The 24,814-nt window shown below is 49.8% G+C and overlaps 1 protein-coding gene across 1 annotated transcript; it reads right to left on the minus strand.

The window, feature by feature from the left end:
* Positions 1-679: 679 nt before the first annotated feature.
* Positions 680-14,286, minus strand: TRIM8 (tripartite motif containing 8). Its single transcript, XM_080913598.1, has 6 exons — positions 12,730-14,286; positions 3,449-3,544; positions 2,902-3,135; positions 1,981-2,012; positions 1,735-1,850; positions 680-1,437 (listed from the first exon to the last, which is right to left on the minus strand). The coding sequence occupies exons 1-6, from the start codon at positions 13,297-13,299 to the stop codon at positions 830-832; spliced, it is 1,656 nt and encodes a 551-aa protein (XP_080769724.1). The 5' UTR covers positions 13,300-14,286; the 3' UTR covers positions 680-829.
* Between the last annotated feature and the right edge of the window lie 10,528 nt (positions 14,287-24,814).

The raw sequence follows: 24,814 nt of genomic DNA on the forward strand, positions 1-24,814 counted from the left end.
GTCAGGATCCAGGTAAGGACCCAAATCTGGGCAACCCCTCCCCCATTGACCTCAATAAGGGCTTGTTTTTCTTCATTATTTCTTTTATTTCTCTTTATTATTATTAATATTATTTTTATTTGCTTTTGCTGTGGTCACTATCATTGGCAAAGTTCTTTTTTTTTTTTTTCCTTTTTTTCCTGGACACGGAGCTCCTGGCTTCGACAGGTTCCACTCGGGCTTGAAGGTGCCAAAGGCTGCTAGAGATGTGGCCTTGAACTCCCAGCTGGGAAGGTGTTGAGTAGAAGAAATCATTCTTGGTTTAAAACAATTTAAAAACAAAACAAATAAAACCCTCCACAATCTATAGGTCATTCTGTACTCCATCAGTGATCAAACTGCCCAGAAGAAACAATGGAGGGGAAGAAATAGGCCAGTGGGCCGCCTCCCAGGGGAAGCCAGGAGAGTTGGCTCCCAAGGCTTCTTCCAGCCATGGGGGGTGTGAAGGGAAGGGGGTAGGATTTTTTTAAAAAAGAAAAGATAAGAGCCCAGTGCCTTGAGTTAAGATACTGTCCCAACTCCAGGGCCACCTGCAGCCCCGCCCAGGTCACTTCCCATTGTCACCTCCTCATCCAGGAGATGCATAATCAAAAAAAAAAAAAAAAAAAAAAAAAAAAAAAAAAAATCAAAACAAGACCCTAAATAAAACATAATCCAAAAAGAAATGACCTGAAGGAATGGAGGAGAGAGGAGGAGAGAGGAGGGTGGACAGGGCCGGTCTCTGGATGCATAATTCCCGAGCCACCGGGGCTGGGGGGAAGAGTCCCCAGCGTCCATCGCCTGCTTGGCATTAGCTTGTCACATAGTGTTTGGTGGACGGCTGCCCATACACCCTGTAGAAATCCTGGTGGCCAGGCTGCTGGGAAGCGTCGAGCCAGTCTCTGACTGCAAGGCCAGGAAGGGACTGAGGGACGGAGGGTGTGGGTGGAAGTGGGTGCGAGTACTCTTGTGAGGACACTGTCCAGGGGAAGTGGCCGGATCGGGGGTACGGCTGGTGGCCACCATGGTTGGCCACGGAAGAGCAGTAACAGTTGTCCACAGAACAGACGAGAATCTTGCGGCCGCCATACTGGGGAAGCATGGGCTGCTGAGCGGCAGAGGCATTGGGGTACTGCGAAGGGGGAAACACAGGACTCGAGTGTACTGGCTGGGCACCACCTGGCAGAGCAACCAAGTGCTGCGTGGAGCTGCAGGGCCCCAGGGGTTGCCCAGATTGCCCCTCGCTGCTGGCTGTGCCTGCTGCCCCGTACTGGCCGCCCACTGGGCCTGATGAAGTCTCCAGGAAGCTAGCCTCTGGGAAGGCTGTCGAGTGCTTGCGCTTTTCTGCCCCAGAGCTGTTCACACCACAAGGGTACAGGGGGACGCTCTGTAGGAAGGGCACCGGCGTGCTGAAGGGACCTGTGGAAAGTTTGGAATAAATGTTGAAGCTCCCAACCCAAACAACCCAGGTTTCCTCTCCCGTGTGGGCTTTGAACCAATATGGGTCCAAAGATCTGACATCTTGGTGGATATTTACTATTTTTATATTCTAGCTGAAAAAAAAACTAGAGCCCAGGAAGGTCATGTATGTCGCTTGCCCAAGGTCCCATGCTAGAAGTGGCAAAGCCAGGAAATGTTAAGTTATACAGCCTCTTGGGGACGGCGCTGGCGTTTACCCCTGGCGTTTACCCCTGCCCAGAGGCCTTTAACCCTCACCTTCTAACATCTTCCGCAACTGCTTCTCCTTCTTGGCCACCTCGTTCAGGAAGAGCTTGGAGTTCAGGTGGCCGATCTTAGGGGGAGAAAGGCTGCTGCCTGTGCAGGTCTGGGTCCTGGGGGGCAGTGGACGGGGGCGTCTGCTGTGAGGAGGCATCACCAGTGAGCCCGCCCTTCCTCCCCACCAGTGGGCGTGGCCCTCTCTGCCCTCCCTCAGATGTGTTCTGAAGGGGGCGGTCAGCTCACCTGTCCATTAGAATTTTCACAGACTTAGTGTTCTACGGAGAGAAAGAGAGAACAGTCACTCGGAGGAAAAGGTGCCTGCGTGCGGCTGCCTGCTGTGCTGTGCTGGTGGCACAGCCCCTGCTGTTTGTTCAAAACAGAAGCTCATGAATCTCAGGCTGGCTTAGAACTAGGTATTAGGATGACCCTGAACTACCCTCCTGTCTCCACTTCCCAGTGCAGAATTACAAGAGAACGTGGCAAAGGGGAATAGTATACGGCACTGAAGAACAAGCCCTGGGCTTCCTGTGTGCTAGGCATGTGCCATACACTAAGGTGTGTTCCCACCCAGGCACCATTGCTTCTTTGTATCCATTACATCTGGGAGAGAGTTCTTTGTTATGTAGTTCTAGTTCTAGAATTCACTATGAAGACCAGCTGTGGACTGGTACTCTGAGATCCATCTGCCTTTGTCTCTTGAGTGTTGGGATTAACTGTGCACCACCTAGTCCAACCGGCCTTTGAAATCTGGGTATGTTCTGGATTTCGGAAGCGAGTGATGATGTTCACATTATCACGTTACACATACGATTCAAACAGGACACCACAGTCCAACCCATCAATCCTTCCACAGCAACCTGTTTGAATTTTCTTACCATGTGAAACAGACAGACAGTTAACTGCCCGGTTCTACCCAGTCTTTGCTATTAAATGAGGCACCAAAATGTGTTTCTTTTAGTGTTCAAAGCTTACAAAAGAATCTGGACTAACGTAAAGGATGGAGGGCTGGTAGTCAAGACTCAGGGAACAGGAGCCCAAGGTCACGGAAATAGAGAGAGCAGCTGGACAGAGCCTAGCCTAGGCAGTCTGGCTCGAGAGACAAAGGGAGGTGTGAGCATCCTGGACAGGAAGTATCCGGGGAGCAGACTGGGCCCCCAGACCCACCTTCATGAAGCTGACATCCTCCGTCTTATCGAAGAGAAGCTGCAGGGAGCCCAGCAGCTTCTTGGCCTCCTGCATACGCTCCCCAAGGTGCAGCGCCTGCGCCGCGTTCTCGCTGCAGAACTTGGCTTGCGCCTTGTCTAGGACCTCCACTGTTTGCCGCAAGTCCTCATCCAGCAGCTGGTGCAGCTTTTCATACTGTAGCCGCACCTCCTCCTTCAGCTGGTTCACTTTTTCCTGCAGATAGGCAAGGATGGGTAGGCACATGAGCACGCTGCCATCTCAGGCTGATGTCACTACCCCAGCTCCATTTCTGATGCTAGGGGTCCGGGAGCTTGAGCCCCATGGCTTCTGAGGGTAAGGTGTGACCTGGCGATTTCCCGTGTATAGCACTGGGCTGTGTGCCAACCAGTCTTAACCAGTGGAGCTCCTATTCTGACAGGTGAGTGGTTGACAGGTGGCTCTGGCACAGAGCCACTCGAGACCCCTAAAAGGGATTCTTCTAAGACCCTGCATCCCCATCACCCCACCTGTGCTCAGGGCTCACTACCTCCACCAGGCGCTTGTCTGACTCGAGCTTGTACAGCTGGTCCTCAATGTCCTGCTCTCTCTCCTCCAGCCGCTCCTGTTGCTTCATTAGCATCTTCTGTAGGGACACAAGTTTGCAGTAACGGTGTCAGAATGGGGTGCTGTTCCAAACTTACCAGCTGGGCATCATATCTCCCTCTTGTTAACAGATTTTTCCCAGAGGTTCTTTGACTCAAGATGACCCAAATCTCTACCAGCCAGCCTCCCCTGGCCCTCAAGTATCACCAGGACCAGCTATTTTCAGTCATGGGAAACCTGAGGGGCTCCCGTCCCTTGTGTATTCAAGCCCTGAGTTTCCTAAGGGCAGGCTCTGCACACTTAAGTACTTGCAACCCCTGCTTTCTATGGACCCATCATTTTATTATATTCAGAAGGGGGTTCACCTAGTCACCCCAGCCATCCATGAGGTCAGTACTGCAGTGTGGTCATTCACAAAGGGGAAACTAAGACCTGGAGAGGTTTTATAACCTGGCTACAGACATTCAGCCAATGAAGCTGAAGAGATGGCCCAGTGGTCAAGAATGTCTACTACTCTTGTAGTAGACCCAGACAGAGTCAGAAGGAATTGGATCCCTTGGAAATGGAATTGAATGCAGGTCCCCTGCAAGGGTAACTAATGTTCCTAATTGCCTGTTTCTACAACCCTCTTCTACGTCACAAACACACCTCTTCAGACAAGGCCTCTCCTACCTAACATGTCTGCCTCCTTTTAGATAGTTCAGCATGGCCAGGAATGATCTTTGATAGCAGCTTCCAGCCGCTAGTGTAAGGTAAGTACATCTTTGCCTGGGCCAGGATCTCCACATCCCTTTAGAAGGTCCTGTGACTGTCTGTTTCTCAGGGATCTCCCCAGCACTGCTCACAGCACACTGTCATTTCCTGCTAGCCGACAGTACCCCCTTCTCCTTTGTCTGCTTTCTGAGGCCCAACTCTGAGGAACTTTCCATGACCCTGTTTGTTCTGAGTTGGTACAGGTCCCTTCCTATCCTGGTCATGTGGTTGGTAGGCTGTCACATCCTGCCCTACTGGGTAGCTGTGTTCTTTAGAATAGAGCCACTTTTTACATTCACATTAATACAAAATAAAGTAAGCCGGATACCGGCCTGTAACCCCAGCACTGGGGAGCTGAGACAGGAGTTTTGGGAGCTGGATTCAGTACATAGAAAGAAAGACCCTGCCTCAAAAAACCAAAACCAAAACCAAAACCCAAGGGAAAAAACGGAATACAACTTCAGGTTTACAGTTGCACCAGCCTCATTTCATAGCTACAGGGGGGCTGGAGAGATGGCTCAGTGGTTAAGAGCACTGACTGCTCTTCCAGAGGTCCTGAGTTCAATTCCCAGTAACCACATGGTGGCTCACAACCTTCTGTAAAGAGATCTGATGTTCTCTTTTGGTGTGTCTGAAGACAGCTACAATGTACTTATATATAATAAATAAATATTTAAAAACAAACAAACCATAGCTACATGTAGCAAGTATTGTATATAAAATGTTGCCACTTGCAGGAAGTCATATGGCAGCTTTAGCCTAGAATCCCCTCACTAGGCTACCGCCCCCTACTGTTGTGTTAAGACACTAAGGATAGAGCCCAGGGCCTTGCACAAGCTTAAGCGCTCTACACAGACCCACTTCTTCAGCTCACATTCTGGTGTTTTATATTTCACCCAGAAACCATGATCTCTAGAAATTCCAACCTTCTCTTTTTTAATTTGGTTTTTTGAGACAGTGTTTCTCTGTGTAACAGTTCTGGCTGTCCAGGAATTTACTCTGACTGGCCCGGAAGTCACAAGAGATCTATCTGCCTACCTCTGCCTTCAGAGTGTTTGGATTAAAGGCTTGTGCCAACACACCCAAACTACTAGCACCAAGTCTGAACTACAAGGGGGAAGGAAAATAAGAGCAGAGGTGGTGATGGGAAATGAGGATCGCTGTTAAAGAGGCACGACAGTGCAAGCCTTACTCTCTGCTCTGGGGAGACTGAGGGGCAAGTTTGAGGTCATCCTTAGCAACAAAGGGAGACCCTATGTCAAAGGCTTTGCAGCTGTTCTTTGCTTCTCTTCGTAGTCAGGCTCAAAAAGGCCTGAGGACCTGGCTGTTGATGAATACATTTCCAGAAACATCCAAGGGTCAAGCACAAGGCTCAGCAAAGCAGATCCCAGATACTCAGGGGAAATGTCCACCAGCAAGAGGTGCTTTTCTTCCTCTATGGGAGCCTTTATTTAGTTTCACCATATAACCCCTGCTCACCCCTCCCCCAAGATAAGCTTCTAACAATTCCTTCCTCACCACTCCACTTTTTTTCTATATGGGGAAACCAAGGCCAGCAAGAAACGTCAGGCAGAAATTCTATAGAGGTCACTAGCCAAGAAACGAAGAATCAGTATGCGGGTTGGGTGAAGGTGAGGCTCGCCTTCTAGACCTAGAAAGCCTGAAGTTTGTCCCAGCTTGTTCTTCCCTTCAGTGACCCAGCAGACCTTGCCGTTGTCAGCCGGAGTGGTCAGAGTGACAACAAACATAGCTTGTATGGAGTAGAAACAGAGGTGTGTACAGGACCTCCCAGATATACACCTGAGCACACACACACACTGCAACTGGGCCCTGAGACTCCGGAGTGCACATACATTTACACCCAGTTACAAGTAAGGACTGTGAAGAGACCTGCATTAAAACTTTCCTGGGGGTTGAAGAAGCAGTTTTTCAGTTAAAGGTACACTAGCTGCTTGGGTGGAGAGGACCCAGGTTTGATTCCCAGCACTAACAGAAGAGGCTCACAACCATCTGTAAATAACCCCAGTTCCCGGGGTTCCAACACCTTCTGGCCTCTGCAGGCACTGCCCACACATTGTACACACACACATAAACACACACATACACAGAGGCAGGCAAAACACCCACACACAGTTAAAAAACAAGCTTCACTGTAAACAGGAGGCCTTCTTCCCTTTCCTATAAAACAAATAGAGCTCAAACATCATGCCTATAATGTGTGTGCATAGGTGTGACTCACATTGAACCAAGTACCCCAGAAACAAACCAGGGTCCGGGCTCTCACCACTCCCTGTGTGCCTGCCTAAGTCATGGATGATCAGGGCCCTGAACAGAGATGAGAAAGGGAGGCCAGGCTGAGTCCCAGGGGAAGGAGACACACACACACAGACAAAGGTTCCAACCAACATAACTTCTCCTGGGCGGGAAAGAGTCTTACCTGGCAAGCCAGTGAGGGCCCCTCTGGCTTTCTCACTGAGGACCTTCAGGAATTTATGACTGCCATCCATCCCCCAGCTCCTGCTCAGCCCACTCTCTCCTCTGAGGTATTCCCAGGAAGCACCCCTACTCTGGGATGCTAGTGCTAGGCCTCAGCTTCAGGATTCTGCAATTTTCAGAAGGAAGGGCTTGGGCCCAGCCAAGGCTCAATGAAGACAGTAACCCCAACAAATAGGGGGACAGTTTCCTCGCCACCTCAGAGACCCCCTTTTTTCAGATCTGCTATAAGAGGAGACAGGGCAGGAAGAAAGCCCATCAATGAAACCTTCAGGGAGGCAAACCCTTTCCCCAGCTTCCCTGTACCTGGTTGGGGGAGGTGCTACTTCAAGCACCAGCAAGATTGGCAGGAGCTAAATGCTGCCTCTCCATCTACCAAATCAAAAAAATCAAATGGGCTGAGCGTGATGGTGCTCACCTTTAATCCTAGCACTTGAGAGGCAGAGGCAGGGGAATCCCAGTGAATTTAAGGCCAGCCTAATCTACAAAAAGGGAGCTATATAGGGACACTCCATCTAACAAACAAACAAACAAACAAACAAAACCTAAAAACTAAACGAACAAACCAAGCAGGAAGATGCTGGAGGACCAGGGGCTTGGGAGGCACAGCCCGCACCCTCCTCACCCCAGCATCGTTGTTCTAGCCCAGGTTCTCCCCACATTCGCTGGGAGTCACATTTCCCATTTGGGAAAAACACAGCTGAGGCTGGATTCCATCTCCCATCTTGATTCCCAGTGAGGTATCCCAGAACAGGGAGGGAGTAGAGGCTTTCTAAACTGCCTGTGGCCCCCATAAGCTTCCTGGACAGTGGCCCACATCAAGTGTGTGGAAGGTGGAACCATGTCTAGTCTAGAGGCAATGGAGGGGACAAGGACTCTGGAGAGGCCTAGAATTGTGGAACTTGATCACTGTTTCTTTACTTTTGGACCCCAGCATTCTGAGATCTACTGGGCCTATAAACTCCCATAGAGTTCAGTCTCCATGCTCCAGAGTGCCTATGGCTCTCTGACCTGCTTCCATGCTTTGGTGGCCACCTAACCAAGAGGGGCACTGTTGGGGCCTCACTTTTGCCCTGCCCATCTCAGGCTCCTCTGGAGCCTGACCAGCTAAGCCCTGCTGGTATTTTGCTGCCAGATCAGGCAGATGGGTGAGGTTTGGAGAGTCAGGGCTGTGTAAGAGTTAATAAATAATAATAAACCCTCAAGTCAACCTTGAAGAGAAGGGAGGTCAGGGTAGAATGGGCTGAGGGCCAGGGCAGAGGCAGGTCCCAGGTTTGTAGGCAAGCTGAGGTTAGCTCCAGCAGTCCCTGTGGTAAAAGTGAGGGGGCAAGAAAGGGGCCAGGTTGATGGAAAAGAACACGTCTTGTCACCTTGCTTAGGTCATGCCAGTGCTGGCTTCATGCTGCAGCCTAGAACCTGCCAGAACTTTCTTCCCAAGCTTCCAAGACTACCCGTCCTTCCCCATCTAATCCTTTATCCCAGAATCAAATATGACCCGACTCCATGGCAGAAGCATTCTCCTCCCTCCCCTGCCACAGTGCCTGCTTTGGACTACCACCATGTAAACCTGTAAGCTGGGGAAACCACAATGCCAGGGATAAGGGGTGGTGGGCACAGACACCAGGGCAAGGAGAAAGCGAGAGACTCGGTGATCCCACAGGCCATCAGCATGAGAGGGCTTCCCAGCTGCAGAGCCGAATTAGCTTCTGCTGCGCACAGAGCAGCTCTGGGGCAGCAGAACAAAGAGGGAGAGAGAAAGCCCCCCTTTGTCTGGGTTTGAATGCCAGGCCGGCCAGGGAGGAAGGCTTTCCCAGAGCCAGGGATGAGCTGGCCAGGCTCTCCTGCTCAGCCCAGGGCAGAGGCCCAAGTGGGGCTGCCCACCCAGACTCTCCCCACTCCCCAACTCTGCAGCACCCACTGGGGCTCTGTCCTACCTCCAACACCCATCACAGGCAACAGCTTACCCTAACATGAATCCCAACCTTCTCTCCCTTCCCCAGATCCCCAGGTAAGAAAATCGCAAGCCCCCCTACCCCCAGCAGGTTCACAGCCCACCTATCACCTTTTCAGAGCAGTTAGCAAGTGGCAGTCTGAACAAAATCAAGGACAGGAAATTCACTTTGCAGGGCTAATCGGTGAGGCGCCAACAGCCTGCCCTGTACCCCACTCCCATCTCACCTGACACCCACTCTTCTCCCACAGACATAGACACATGAGCATACTCGCTCCTAACCTCCACAGCCACACCGGAAAGGAGTGCCAGCGAAGTCGGTCATGCACACATCCTTTCTTGGAGATACTCATGTAAGAAAAAGAATGTAGTTACAATGGACAGACAGACAAACAGGTGCCCTGAGTCCATTAACTGCTGGCAGGTAAAGCAATCAATCAATGGGAGTATATCACAGGCTCCTGGCTGTCAGCAGGATCCTGGGGTAGAGGAAGGGGGACTGCCTGAGGCTTCTCTTAGGTCCCAGGGAGGAAGCCAAAGCCAGCTCCCTTTTCTAAGGACTCAGGATAATCAATCAAGGAAAGGACTCCCTTAACCCCACTCAGAGCTTCCCCACTCTGTCTGCTTTTGGCAGAGGGAAGGGTGGGTCTGAACTCCCCAGTCAGGCTGTAACCTCAGCAGCAGCTTAGCAAGAGCCTCCCTCTCACAGGGTTCTTCTGTAGCCCCTTCAGCACAGGCATGGGACACTCTCACTCCCAGCAACTCCAAACCTCAGCAGTGGGGCCACATTCCCAGAGAACACCTCTTTTCACAGCACGTTAAGGCACATAGCTCAGGCCAACATCTCCGGCCCACTCCCAGGGTCCTCGACGTGACACAGGGGCACAAAACCAGGAAAGCTCAAGTGTGCACATCTGCAAAGCCCCTCACACGAATGACTGACTTCTCTTGGGTCCTTTCTATGCTGAGAGAGGTCATAAGAGTGACCTCAACTCCCATCAGCCCCCTATTACTAAGCTGAACCCATAAACTTAGAGGTTTGAAGGGATTTTTGTCTAACATTCAGGATTGCTAGGCCTGAGCCCACTTGGATGTCTCAAGCCCGGGCCCACAGCCCAAAGGAAGAACACTTGAGTGCATAGGTATGTCCTAGTGAGTGATCTTGAGGCCCCGTCTGGTTGGCACCTAGGCCTCTCAAAGGCAGAGTGGAGCAATGTTCTGGCCTGCACAGGCCTAACTCTTGAGTACCACCCCTTCCTGATGCCCCACCCAAGCCACGGGCTCAAGCACACAAAAGTGGGTGCTTATGAGTATTTGGAGATAGAGCTACCAGAAGGGTTACACAGTGGTTGTTTTCTGCTGGTGGTGACGGTGGTATTGGCGGTGGTGGGTTTTTGTTGCTGTTAGTCTTGTTTTCCAGTAACCCTGGCTGGCCCTGAGCTCACAGAGATCTGCCTGCATCTGCCTTCCCAGTGCTGGGATTAAAGGTGTGGGTCACCACTGCCTGCACTCAAAACACTCAGCAGCAGAAACTATTTCCAGCCATCTGACCTGAGCCCTAACCCGCTGGTGGGAGGGCAGGTGAGAAACAGCAAGCAGAGTACAGATTATGTTTGTGGCTCTTTGTGCTCCTGCTCCTATCCCTTGGAAAATTCTGGTGCCCTTTTCCACAGCGCTAGCAAAAGCCCTTTCAGGCAGACTCCCTCTAGCAGGAAAAAACAGGTTGAGGCAAAGCCCACTCCTCCTGGATAGCCTAAAGAGAAGGCAGGGTTTTCTAGTCAGCTTCCTCAGGGCTCAGCTCCTCCCCATGGGTGGGACCCCTACCTCTGCCATTCAGTAAATCAGACTTCTTGAGTGATAAGGAAGGACTGAAGGGTTTTCAAGCCTAGGGCACCAGAGAGAATGGACGAGAGGAGCCTGGAGGAAGATAAGCCTGGGGCACAGATGCTGAGCTCACAGAATTGCACATCTGGCCCTAATGCAACTCACCATTTCTGAGCTTGCCCCATAGGCACTAGAGTACACGCACACATGCACACATGTGTCTGTGCACAGCAGACCCACATACCATGGAGCTGCTGGCAAAGTTCAGTCCCTGATGAAAGGAACCCCCAGCCCCAGGTACACTCTGCAAGCAAATGCCATCCTTTCCTCCCAATCCTAAGACAAGTCATACCCATTTGAGGGTAAAAGTAGATACACATCTAAGGAGATACCCTAATACCAAGCCAGGTATAATTAAGTTTTCATCCCTATCCCCAAGATATCCCTAACACTTAAGGGGTGCAAACGTATGGGGTATACCACATCCTCTACTGTTTCATTTCAGTCCTATCTTTTCCCCCATCTACCCTCTTTCTACAGCCAATCCCAGGACAGAGGAGCGGACAGCCGTCTTTTCTCCAGCCTTTCCCAGCCTCCACCCCTACCATCTTTATTAATAGCTGCAGCTTCAGTATTGGGTAAAGTGTGGGCTCTGCCTGGCCAAGTCAGGGAAGGAGGACCACAGGGCTCCTCCGCTTCCCCAGGACTTGGCCTTTCCCAACTGGTGGGGAGGACTGACTCCACTTCATCCCCCACACTTCCTTTAAGAAACCAGAGGCCTCTCCTGGCACAAACCCCCAGAGCTGGCCCATGCAATTGCAAACTAATTATACAGCAAATTTTGTTATCCCCGCCCTCAGCCTGCGGTGGCCCTTCTGCCTTTTGTTGGTTGTATATGTGTGGTTTTTAATTGCTAAACAGTGACTCATTTAGATGGGTCCCCTCCTTGTCTCCGTCCAGCCCCCACAACCACCAAAGAAATAACCCCCATCTACATTCTGGACAGGCCCGGCTTCCTCATACTGCAGCAGACTCATTGGGCTCCAGGGGGCCCCCACCCAAAACACACACTCCTAGTCCTACCAAACCCAACCTTGCTCCCTTAGCACAAGACTCCTAGCAAGAGCTTTCAAGATGGCTCAGTCTTAGATCCACTCCTTCCTCCGGTGTGACTCAACCCAGAGAGGCAGAGGACCCAGAGGAACCTGGGAGGAGTCCCCTTCCAGTGAAAGGGACGGAAGTATGCCCCACTCCAGTTCCCTAGCCAGGCCCAGAGGCCTAAGAGGGGGAAGGCCGTTTTGACATTGGCTGCTGCAGCAGGGTGTATACAATGGGAGGGGGTGCGGTTCGTAATCACCCAGCCGGCAGCCCAGGGGAGCCAGCTGCCTGAAACCAGATTTCAACGCGGCTCAACCTTAAACCCACAGGATTCTTTTTCCGTCTTCCACGTCCCCTCCCCAATTGTGGGAGGGATGTGTAAGAGGCAGGGCTGGGAGGAAAGAGCCCAGGGTGAAGAAGACACATACTTTAAGGTTTGTTCGTGCCAGGCGCAGTCAGCTTACACGTCTAGAAAAAGCAGCCTTAGCCTAGGTAGCCTGGGGAGCGTCTGCTAGCACGGATTGGAAGAGCTGACAGTCGGGGACTCCTCCGGACAGCCAGGCCTTGCCCAGCTAGATGCCAGAGTTCCCCTCTACCTCCGGAAGCTCCCCCCACCCCCTGTGTGTTTCCAATAGAGCTTAAAACTAACATGGCTGCTTTTGTTTACTTCCTCATTGGTATGCCAGCATCATGGATCATGTCAGCCACAGCAGCGGCAACAGGACACTCATTACATAAACAGCAGCTGGAGAAGCAGGACCGGGGTCACTGCCTTGGTGACTTCCCGTAGAGCTTACAGAAACAATGCAGGGGGAGGGAGCTGAGCAAAACAGAAAAGCAACACTCAAAACTACTTCTAACAGCCTCCCCCAATTCCATAAATGACTTGCAGGAGGGATCCCAAGGGCGCAGGTGCGAGAATGCATCCAGCAGCCGGGGCCTTTTCCCCAGGACCTTGCCCCCCAAACTTTCACGGAAGAGTTTGGAAGAGGGCCTCTAGGCTAATGTCACGAGAGTCAGCTTGTGCGGATGGGTGTCACCCAGGCCGCGTGTGTGTGTGTGTGTGTGTGCGTGTGTGTGTTCGCGCGCGCGTTCTGTGTACTTGCCCGTATCTCGTTCCTCCGTATCTCCACGTCACACACCGAGTGTCCCTGATGCGCGCCGCTGTAGTAGCAGCAGTATTGGCACACTGCCACCTGCTCGGCCTCGCAGTGGTACAGGCGGTAGGCGTTGTGCTGCGGGCAGCTCCAGGCCCGCACGTCGTCCGCCTCCACCAGGAGGTGCCCGCGGGCGGTGGAGGGCTGCTGCAGGTGCGTCTGCACGTGAGACTGGCAGCAGGGAGCCTCGCAGCGCAGGCAGACCTTCTGCGCCGGCAGCGGGGGGCCGCGGCGACAGAACACGCAGTGCAGTGCCGTCGGCGGCTTCTCCACGTGCAGGGCGTTGAACTTCTCCACGATGTTGGTGAGCTTCAGGTTCTTCTCCAGGCCCGGCTTCTGATTGTAGGCCTGGTTGCACTCCGGGCAACGCACAAGGCCACTGTCCTTGGCCCAAGCCTCGCCGATGCAGCCCCGGCAGAAGTTATGTTTGCACGGCAGCTGCACCGGTTCCACGAAAACGTGCAGGCAGATGGGGCAGATGAGCTCCTCCTCAAAGCAGTTCTTCCAATTCTCCGCCATGGCGGCTGCGGGCAGGGGGCCCGTGTAGACCTCTCTTAACTCCCCAACCCTGGGGATCCGTCTGGTGCAACTGGGGACCCACCGAGCCCGGAGCTCCGGTCCCCGCCGGCCGCGCCAGTCGCTCAGTCACCAGCGCCTTCCGCGTGCCCGCCCCCCAGAGGAGGGAGCCTGGGTCCTCGCGCCGCGCGCGCCGCCGGCTGCGTCTCCTCCTCCTGGCGAGAGCCTAGCGGGAGGCGGCGGGCTGCGCCAGGGCCGCGGCCGGGGCACCAGCCCTGGAGGGGAGCGCCGTGGTCCAAATTCCATATAACAGGCCGCCTCCCCGTCAGCGCGGCTAGGGCAGCGGCGGCCCGCGGCCTGCGCTCGGCCCCGCGGCTGACATCGGGGCGCGCCCCGCGGCGCACCGAGCGGGGGAGCCGCACTCTTCCTTTGGCGGTGACGGTGGCTCCCTCCTGGCTGCTGCGAGCCGCGCCTTCCCCGCCGGGATCCCGGCCGAGGTCCGAGGGGCACGGGAAGCTAGTTCGGCCGCGCCGAGGCTGGCCGGAGCCGGAGCCGGAGAGCGAGGCGCGCCGGCGGTCCCCGGGCCGTGGCGCGGGCGTCCCCCAGCTGGCCGGCCGGCTGCGGGTTGCAGGGCGCGGGCGGGCCGACTCCGGGGCGCTGCGTGCGCGCTGGGGCAGTCATTCAGATGAAATTCCAGTCCCCGGCCAGAGACACCAGCCCGCCTCTGCCTTCCTCCTCCCTTCACAAATAGAAACGGAAGGGGGAGGGAGAGAAGTGGAAAAAAAAAAAAAAAAAAAAAAAAAAAGGCAACCAGAGAGGGAGGGAGGGAGAAGCCCGAGAGGTGCTCCGGCCTGACCCCCTCGTCGCTACTTCTGCGCTCCCTGGAGGCCCCGCGCAGGGCGCCCCCGCCGCGGAGAGACCCCACTCCCTGTCCCCGCGCTGGGCGGGCGCCTCGCCTGCGCTGAGGAAAACAAGGATTGATCAAACTAGAAAGGAATTTTTCTCAACTGCTAATGAACAGGAGGCTCGGCTCCCGGCCCTCCCCTCCCCCCACCCGGCCCTCCCCCTTCGCCCCCCCCACCCCTCCCCCCCCGACTTTCTTTTCTTCTCGGCCTCTGCTCCGGCCTGGAAGGCTCCGGGCTGCGGTCTGAGCCAGCCTGCGGCGGCGGCGGGGCCAGGCCGAGCCAGCCGGGCCGGGTGCGTCCTCAGCGCCCAGCCATCTTGAGCTCCCAGCGGCCGCGATGGGGACGGGGGTCCGGGCGCGCGCTCGAGGGTCCTGTAGCTCGCTTTTCCACCCCTCCCTTTGGTGGGATTTTTTTTTTCCTCCAAGGGGAGGGCTGGTGGCCTCCAGCAAATTAGAAGAGAGAGAAGGAGAAAAATGCCAAGTCTTGATTTCTCTCTACCTCTGCTCCACCCATTCCGATCCCCCCCACCCCCCAAAAAATTCTTTTAAAAAAGATTAGAATTGGAAGTAGTCGGCAGAACGGCGAGCGCCTGCTGCCCCCAGCGCTGCCCGGGCGACGCGTCCGGGGCGGGCCCGCGCCCGTCGCTCTGTCCGTGGGTCCGTTTGTCCTCCCGCAGCTTCTCAAGTGAGGGGAGGGCGGGCACTCCGGGCAGGGTCTCTGCGGCTGTCGCTTCAGAGCTTTATCCTTAGATCAAAAAAAAAAAAAAAAAAAAAAAAAGGGAAGAAAAAAGAAAAAAAGGGGGAAAAAAGAAACCACCCCCCAGCCCGAACACTCTCATCACAGCCACCTTCAGCCATCTTGCGTGTATTATTTCAAGAATAATCTGTTTAATAGAAATAGCTGCGTCTCTGGCCCCCATCTCTGCATCCTGGGGTCCCGCCCCCTTTTAATAATAATCTCGATAATAAAAATGATCAGCGGGCCGGGCAGTTAGAGGCTGCTTTTTCCTGCCTCGGGTCTCTCTGCTTTCTTCGCTCTAAGAAGGGACACTGGGGGCTCGCGCTGGGGCTGGGGGTGAGGCCCGCGGATCCCTGCTACCGGCGCAGCGAGGAAGGGCGCTCTGGCCCTGGAGCAGCACCGGCGGGGGACAGCCTGGGCCTGCGAGAGCCACTGACGGGGCACACTGGGCACACTGTCTCTGGCCCCTGTTCGCAGCTGCCCCGCATACAATGGGTTCGAAGCAGAGTGAGGAGGGCAAGATGGGGGCGGGAGAAGGCAGAAGGATTGCAGCGCTCGGGGCTCCGGGATAAGGGCGTTAGAAGCGCGGAAGGGGGGGGCAGGGGTGTCCCTACATCAAGGCCAGTCCCGCTACTCGGAAAGGGGGCGGGGAGACAAGCGGGAGGGGGAGGTGAGGAGAAAGCGGCAGGCGGCGCCTTTAATCAGCACCCGCTGGTTCGGCCCACCCGGTACTAGCGAAATAAACGGGGAGGGGGGAGGGGAGGGGCGTATTTTCCGGAAGTGCTGTTACAGCTGCTTAGCTTCCTGGCCCCGCCCCTTTCCCTATCTGGAATTAGGGCTGTTCCGAAAGCGGCTTATGCTATTGGTCCCCAAGGAGAGACTCCTCCTCTTTGAGGCGTGGCGAGCCTTCATGCTCTCACGTGACTTGCACTAACTTCGGTACATTAAACATTGCTAAGGGAGGGGCTCTAGCCTAGCTTCTTAAAACGGCAATAATGCTGCCAGGCTGTGGGACCATTTTTTTTCCCTGGGCCTCGTCAGACGTAGCTCTTTTTACTTGAGAGGAAAGAAGGGCTGTCAATCAGTCTGCTCAAGAGTCTAGAGAAATTAAGCAGGGAATTGCAAAGGTTTACCATGGAGCCCGATTTTTCTGCAATACTTTCCCCTACATCTCTGAAGCTTAAAACTACCTGCTAGTAATCCCTTTTCCTATTCAAAGACACTTAAAGAACTGTAGGCACATCCTTGGTTAGTTGGTTAGTCAATGACTATACACCATAACAAAGACCTGTGACATCGGTGGAATTTTTTAAAAATTTAAATATAGGATGATTTCTGAAAGGAAGAGGCACGTGCAGCGGCTCTAAATAAAAGTGACATTTGAGCCCAGACCTGAATGCACACCAAAAATAGTGCTCCTGACAGACGACCTGGAAAGGAGTACTCTCCAAAAGGCAAAAACAAATGCACAAGCTTGTACTAGGCAGAAAGAAGGCATCATGAGAGAGGAAGAAACAGGTAGGGACCAGAACACACAGGGCATTACCAGTCACAGTCACCTGAACTCATCTGGACTCTAAGCGGGTTGTGAGCCGCTGGTTTTGGAATATCTTAAAAAGAGAACTTGTTATTGGATTGGCTATGGGGCACAGAGAAATCCACAAAACAATAGGGGCCAGGAATAGGACCGAGATGTATTTATCATTGTATGTATATCCTGTTAAATGTATAGATGTGTGTTTACTGCCTCCATTGCCTTGCACAATGTTTTATTTAGTTTGTGGTGGAGGTAACTGAACCCAGAGCCATGGCCAAACTACAACCCCAGCCAGCCAGCCCTGTGTGTGTACTAGTGTGTGGACACATTCAAGTTCACCCAGGCAGGCCAGAACACACCCTTGCTTAGATGTTGTTCTTCAAGGTGACCTCCCAGACTGTTGATGACTTTTCTGGAGACCCGGCCTCTCACTGGTCTGTCTCTACTTCCCTGACAAGGGACTCACTAGTGCCACACACTAGTGCTACACACTACCGCCGCACCTGGCTTCTTACATGGACTCTGCTCCTCATGCCTATAAGGCTAAGGTATCTTGCCAGGCCCGATGTATGCACCACATACATAGATTTCAGAGACTATTGTAAGTTATAGAACTAAGCTCTGAATCCAGTTAAATGTCAATTCTGGGTCCTTGACCTTTTGAGGACCAAAGACAGCACACACAGGTCTTTAGTATTCTGCCACCTTTCTTGAGAGGCCATATGGTGGACAAAGGAATACATGAGTTAATTCATAGACTTGACTGATTGAACTATGTGAAAATGGCCCCTTAAGCCATGTTTGCCTGAAGCAGGTGTGTCTCTGGCCACTTCATTAATTAGGGACTAATCTAAAGGCTTCTTCTCATTTTTCAAACATGGCTTGGAAGACATCAGGATTTTCTGTTTCGTCTTCCACCTCTCAGCTTAGTAATTCCCAAGTTGGAGATGGTGAGAGTTAATTCCCAAGTTCTGAGAGTCCAGCTCGCCATCTTCTCTTGCCTGGTCACACTTCTCCTTTACTCAGGGGCCGTTATCTCTGTCCAGACGCTGATCTGGCTGAGCATCTCCTGACGCTTGCAGACCCACAGCTCACCCAGGTTTCTCTCGGGTACTTTGAGTCCCATGGGTTAGACATTAAGCTGCTCATTCTCTTCCCATTGCAGCTTGGTCCTGCTGCTATGTTCCCTCCAGTAGCTCGTTGGACAAGCCGCTGTTTAACCATCACACAGCCAGACGTGAGAGACGCAACCCAGGATCTCTACCTTTCACTATCCCATCTACGCAGTCAGCTTCAGGAACTGTAGCTAGCTAGATCTTTCTTTTCAGTCTCAGAACACGCATGGCTATACCAGATTTTCACATGCCTTTTTCTTTGTTTGCTTTTTCTTTTCCTTTGTTTTGGTTTTTGGTTTTTCAAGACAAGGTCACTCTCGATCTGTAGACCTGGCTGGCAAAACTGCTACACCGTCACATGTTGTGATACGTTTGTGGTACCACTCAGGAGTTCGAGTGACAGGAACACACAACTTGGAGACTAGCTTGAACAAGATAGACCCTGCTGTTGTTGCTGGAATCAAATACCCAACCAGAGCAGTTTAAAGAAGGTTTTAGCGCATGCCTTAATCCCAGCACACAGAAGGCAGAGGCAGGCCAATTTCTGTGAGTTCAAGGACATCTAGAGCTGTTACACAGAGAAACCCTCTCTCAACAACTCCATGTCCTGTCTCCTTCCAACTGCTCCCTCCCCTCGCCCTCTCCCCCCCCCCCCAAAAAAAAGAAGCAAGGCTTTATTTTGGCTCACAGTTCCAGTATTCTCCATAGCACATACTCTGTGGAAGCATTACCTGTCAATAAAAATCTGATGGCCAATGAGCTGAGGTAGGATTTGAAGGTGGTACACCAGGCACAAAGAGGCAGGAATTCTGGGAAAAAGTCAAGAGCGGGAGATTTCATACCAGATTCAGAGGAAATGGACAAATGAAACAGAGGCGAGGTAACCAACCACATGGCAGACATGAATAAACAGGTTATATAAGTAACAAGCTGGTAGGACAAAGCCAAAGCCTACAGCCTAAGCATTTATTCATAAGTAAGTCTCAGGGTCTTTATTCCGGGAACAAAGAGGCTGGGTAGAAAAGTTCTCTGTTACAAATGGCGCCCACCAGGTGTCCATCATGTTAGGCACCTAATCCAAAGCTGGAAGCCCAAGCTTAGAACAAAAGATTCAGGTCTTAGAAAAGTCCCAGGTGGAAGGTGCAAACAAAAACCTCTAGGAGCAATTTCCTAGCTGGGAGGGGGCTAAATCCCTTTAGGAGAGCAAGCAGAGGCCTGTGAGCACTGGAGCCCCAGTATCTAACCCGCAGGTGAGCAGATTCCCAGAGCTGAGATTGGTAGGGCAGCTCCATGCCAGTGCCCAGGGGTATGAGGCTCAGCTCTCACCAGGGCAAACAGTGGCTTCAGCCCCAAAATAAGCAAGGGCAGCCTGAGAGACCAAGCCAAGGGGGACACAGCTAGTGCCATAAACACATGCTGTCCTGAGGAGCCTGCAGACACAGAGGGCAGAAAGAATATTTTCCCAGACTTCTTAACTAGTAATGTATAAATTTGAAAACAATTAAAGTGATACAAATATTTAGTTTGAAAATATTTAAGTCTCTAAAGAGAAAGAAAAATAGAAATGTTTAAAAAGGTGAATAGACACTAAAAAGAAAGAAAGAAACTGAACACAGACACTCATAGGAATACTGAGTGTAAATATAAAAAATAAAGTCTCCATGGAAATGACAGAGATAGAAAAATAAAGTCTCCAATGGAAAAAGAAAGAAGAACTAAAAACTAAAGTATAGTCGCTAAACAAAGGTAGAGAGTTAGTGAGATTAAAAAGAAAATATTTTCCATGTTAAAAAAAAAAAAGAAAACACCATAGAAGAAGGCATTAGGACCCCATAGAGTTTTGACTGTCAGCATAAAACTAATTATACATTTAGTAATGATTACAATTTTACATATTCTCTTTAGGAGAGATCAGAATAAAACAGGCTTAGATACAGAGAGGACTGAAAGACAGACTTCTAGGTTACAAGCCATAGAACAGACGTTAGAGGAGTCTTTAAATCAGAATAAAGCATCTTCAGAAGAATCCAGTCTGGAACCTGCAGCAGCAGCGAACAAGGTAGTACCAATGAGAAAAATGCACAAAGGCTTGAGCAACTAGAATGGCAACCCATAGATATGCAATATATTGAGTTAAGAATCCAGACTCTGCTTAGTGATACTACCTTAGAGCAATGTCATACGATAGCTTATGTGTGTTTCATTATGTAGAGTTTGAAATTTTTAAATATGTACACATGTTGATACAGCATACTATTGATTCATATCCAGAATTCCAAGGGGCTTTTGCCTTGAATTCCGAAAAGGATGATTCTAAGATTGCACAGTTTTTAGAGATGATGGCTGTCTCAGAGATGTCTTTCAGGTTAGAGCTAATGATGCTTTGATACGTGTATCCATTAGAAAGAACACAACAATATTTTAGACATTATGGCATAAAGCATGTTATTAGCACATCTCACAATCCTATAGGACAAGCAATTGTAGAGAGATCTAATAGGACTTTAAAGGAAATGCTCATAGAACAGAAGGGGGATATGGAATCTTCCAAAAATAGTTTAAATAATGCTTTATTGACTTTACATTTTTACAATGCTTTGAGAGAGACAGCACAGATACTGAAAGGTGCTAGATTTTAGAAAGGAATACTAAATTCGATCAGCATGAACATGTGACAACTTCAGAACCGAAGGCAGGAAATGTGTTCTTTTAGGGAAGAGGTTTTGTCTTTGTTTTAGCAGGAAAAGAAAAACTAAGAATTCCATCAAAATTAATAAAAATTAGATTGACCAGGGGAGACCCCCTGAAGATATTGGCTCCAGGAAAGAAATCAAGAAGAACAAGAAGGCAGGTAACATATATTGCTGATCCCTCTACATGGGAACAGCTCTGAGGCTGTCTGAGACCTAAAAATGTCTCTAGACAAGACTTCAGCTAAGGGTAGCCCATAAATCTTGTTGGCCACAGAATCCTCAGGACATATGCCATTCTTTCAAATGGCATGGATCTATAATACAGTTTGGTGATACAGTCCAAACTCTTAAAAATGCATTAATTACATGTTCAGACAGAGAGCAGAGACTTTTCTTTAGCTGAACCATGCATACCACACGTTCGATGCATATGTTAATGCAGAAATGTATATTATGAATGTTTACATGTTCACAGAGAAAAACAAACAGACACCAATGAGGTTAAAGCAGCTCTGACAAGATTCACTTTGAGGATGCTGAGATGCTGAGACACATTTATTCCAGCATCCTGCTTGATCCTACCTCAGACTGCCTCAATGCTGTTTCCTTGAAAATCTATACCTGGGATAATTTCAAAATGGCTAGCTAGATTGTTTCAGCCAGGACTTCATTTGAGCCTTACACTCAGAGACTGAACAATAAATGCCACAGCTATGTTTCTTAAAACTGGCCAATAGCCCAAATTTCTTTGGGCCTCCAAAAGGAAATACTGCTCCCAGACAGCGGAAAACAATTTTTAAAGGTTTATTTATTTTATGTATATGAGTACACTGTAGCTGTCAGACACACCAGAAGAGGGCATCATATCTCATTACAATGGTGTAAGCTACCATGTGGTTGCTAAGATTTGAACTCAGGATCTCTGGAAGAATAGTCAGCGCTCTTAACCGCTGAGCCATTTCTCCAGTTCAGGAAGCAATTTTAAAAGAATGATGCCACATGCCCAAGAGGTGGAGTAGATGGGGTTTGGTTGTTGGTTGGATGATAGATGTGTCAGTATTAAAAGGGGGTTAGTTACAAGTTGTTAATGGTCTTGGTCAGGAAGGAAACAAAGTCAGAGATGTTAGATTCATTGTATTCTTTTTCTTTCTTTTCCTTTTCTTTGTCCTTCTTTCTCTCCTATGTACTATTAAGGGGAAAGAGGGTGAGAGGATGAAAAGAAAAAAAGGGGGATATAGGAATAATAGGATAAAAGGGTAGATTATTAACTCTACTAGACCAAAGAACATCAACAAGCTAAATATTTTTACATTGGTATGGACTTTGTATATTGATACAAATTTGTTACATTTTGTTACAACATACTATGTATATATGTTACAACTCTTGTTTAAGGTATTATTTATTTGTGATTCTTTAAAATGCAATGTTGGGCTAGAGAGATGGCTCAGTGGTTAAGAGCACTGACTGCTCTTCCAGAGTTCCTGAGTTCAAATCCCAGCAACCATATAGTGATTCACAACCATCTGTAACGAGATCTGATGCCCTCTTCTAGTGTGTCTGAAGACAGCTACAATGTACTTAAACAAACAAACAAATTAATTAAATAAATAAAAATGTAAGTTGTAGTCCTTTTGAAAGCTGCTATTATAAACTGTTCAGGATAACTAAGAAATGCAAGTGAATAGTCAATCAAATGTATGGTCATGTTAGATGCTAGTTTAGTTAATTACAGAAACAAGCTTCATTTAGCTTCCTATAGATATTTTCAATGTCAAGCAGATAGTAGATAGCTAGAAACAAACAATTCAGATGTACAGTAAATAAAGAGGTGGTCTTCAGAACCTCAGAGATCTATAGAATATAACATTTAAGGACGTTTCATTATAAAGGATCTTTTTTGACAGTGAGACATGTCTGCTCCTGGCAGTACCTCCCACACGAATTCAAAGAAGATGAACACTGAAGAACCTCCTTATGGAGTTTGCTTCGAATGTGACAAGGTAGCCATTGAACAAAAATCTGTCCTTGCCTCAACTGCTGGTGACCGTTTACAGACCAAACAAAACAAACAAGATGCAGGGAAGCCAACTGCTGAGCTTTGCAAGGACAGGGTAGGCAAGTCCTTCACAATTCCTGCTACACAGTTGAGTCTGTCAAATGTTTTGGGTCAGAAGGCTAAAGATGATGTTCTAACGACTCAGAAATCACAGGCAGCCAGTTACTTCTGTCATTTCTATAGTTTTGGAAGCTGCTTACTTTGTACTTTCTATTTACTGAAGTAAAATTTATCCTTCTCAGGTCTCTGATGGGGTTGAAGACTAGATAGTTACAGTCTCACAATTAAGTCTACATTGTTTAGGGTTTAAGAAAGTGCTTTAAAGTCTTCAAAGATACTCTTAGGTTTATAAATACAAGTTATGAAAGAAAATGATTTAGGTACAGAACTTTGAACTCACCAAGATAAAATAGATAGCAGATTACTTTCTCCAAGGCTGCCAAATACAAATGGACTGGATATTGTGAGCGTAATTTTACTCGTTAACTTTTCATAATTGTTTTTATTGTACATAATTTATTGATGTTAGAGAAAGAGCCTTTTATTGAACTAAAAAGAGGGGCATACGTTTAATTTTTTCTTCAAATCCTATTTTAACGATGGTTTCTAAATGCTTTAACCTCCCTTGTAGCCCACCACCCATCAGACGTAGTGGGAAAGAAAGGACTCAGGGGAAGTGGACCTGTTTAGAAAGGTTCCTTGGAGCAACTTCCTTCTGTGCTGTCTGGAAATCAGCAGTTTGGTTCACAGGTCAGCAGGCAGCGGTAGAGCTGAGTTAACAACAGAGGTGATAGGACCAAACAGAGACAGTCAGGCCTCAGCCTCTGCTCAAGTCAGCAGAAAGGACCAGAGGAACACCAGAAGTTCTAAGCTGTGCCTTTCTCAGGGAAGCAAAGGTCATCAAAGACAGGAGACCCACAAGCTCTGTAAGCAAGCCTAGCTCTGCCTCCGTCACTGCCCGTCAAATCCTATTTATACCCTCCAGACATCTTGTGTCCTCCATGTGCCTTGCCTCAGCACGGATCTTGCACTTCAGGGGGCATGTAGATAAAAATCTGATGGCCAATGGGCTGAGGTAGGATTAGGAGGTGAGACATCAGGCAGAAAGAGATAGAATTTCTGGGAAGGAGTCAAGAATGGGAGATTTCACCCTAAACTCAGAGATAGACAAATGAAACTAAGGAGAGGTAACTAAGCATGTGGCAGACATAAACTCAAATAAATGGGTTATATAGGCATCAGGTTAGTCGGGGAACAAGTGAAAGCTCATGGCTTAGGTATTTATTCATAAATGTCTCAGAATCATTATTCTAGGAACAAAGAGACCAGGTAGAAAAGCTCAAGTTTAGCACAGTTCACTGTAGTGAAGAAGTCATGGTAGCATGACCATGAGGAAGCAGCTGTCACACTGCACCCACAGTCAGGGACCAGAGGGAGGCCAATACAATCCTTTCAGTCTAGGGACAGTGGTCTCAAGTAGAAACTTAAGGGTTCTTTGGAAAGTTGGTTGGATGGTGTTTTGCTGGGGCAAACTCGGGAAGAAACATTTACCTGAAGCAGACACAGGTGAAAGGGGTGTTCTGCTAAAGCATGTGAAAGGACATGTGATAGATTCTTTGCTAACAACACATATGTATTGGTCCATCTTACATTGTGTACTTGAGCTGCATTTGTTGGGACTCCATAGAGAGAAACCACCAACAAACTTCTGGTGGTGTACTGTGGCCTCTTGCTACTTCTACAGATTCAGGCTGATTGGCAGTGATGTCAGCAGAGACAGATGTCCGGAGGGTATAAACAGGACTCAGCAGACAGTGATGGAGACTGAGTTAGACTTGCTTATAGAGCTAGCTGTGTGAAGCTTGGTTGGGGGGGGATCTCATGTCTTCGCTGATCTTCACTTCCCTGAGAGAGGCACAGACACAAACTTCTGGCCTTCTTCTTGGTCCCTCCTGCTGACTCTCGAGCAGAGGCTGAGGCCTGGCTGTCTCTGCTTGGTCTTATCACCTCTGCTGTTAACCCAACTCTACAGAACTGAACTGCTGGTATATCTGCCAAGTGTTTGCAAGTGGACCGAGCTGCTGCTGACCTGTGAACTGGACTGCCGATTTCCAGACAACACGGAAGGGAGTTGCTCCAAGGAGCCTTTCTAAACAGGCCTACCCCACCCCCATATCCTTTGAAAGGGAGGTTAAAGCGTTTAAGAACCATCATTGCAAATAAGGTTTGAAAACATTAAAGTTACAGTAGCCCGTGGAATGGAGCTGCCTACAGTTAGGTGGGGTTTGCCCTTCTCAGTCTCATTTTGGTAATCCCTGACTATCAGGCCTAGAGGCTAATCTAATCTAGAAAACCCCTCCCCGGGGAGCCCAGAGGTTTATTTTCCATGCAAATCCAGATCCTGTCAAGCTGACAGACAATGTTAACCAGGACAGAGTGGTTCTCAAAAATAAAACAAACCAGGCAAAGTG

This window comes from Micromys minutus (assembly GCF_963924665.1).
Source record: "Micromys minutus genome assembly, chromosome: 2".
NCBI lineage: Eukaryota > Metazoa > Chordata > Mammalia > Rodentia > Muridae > Micromys > Micromys minutus.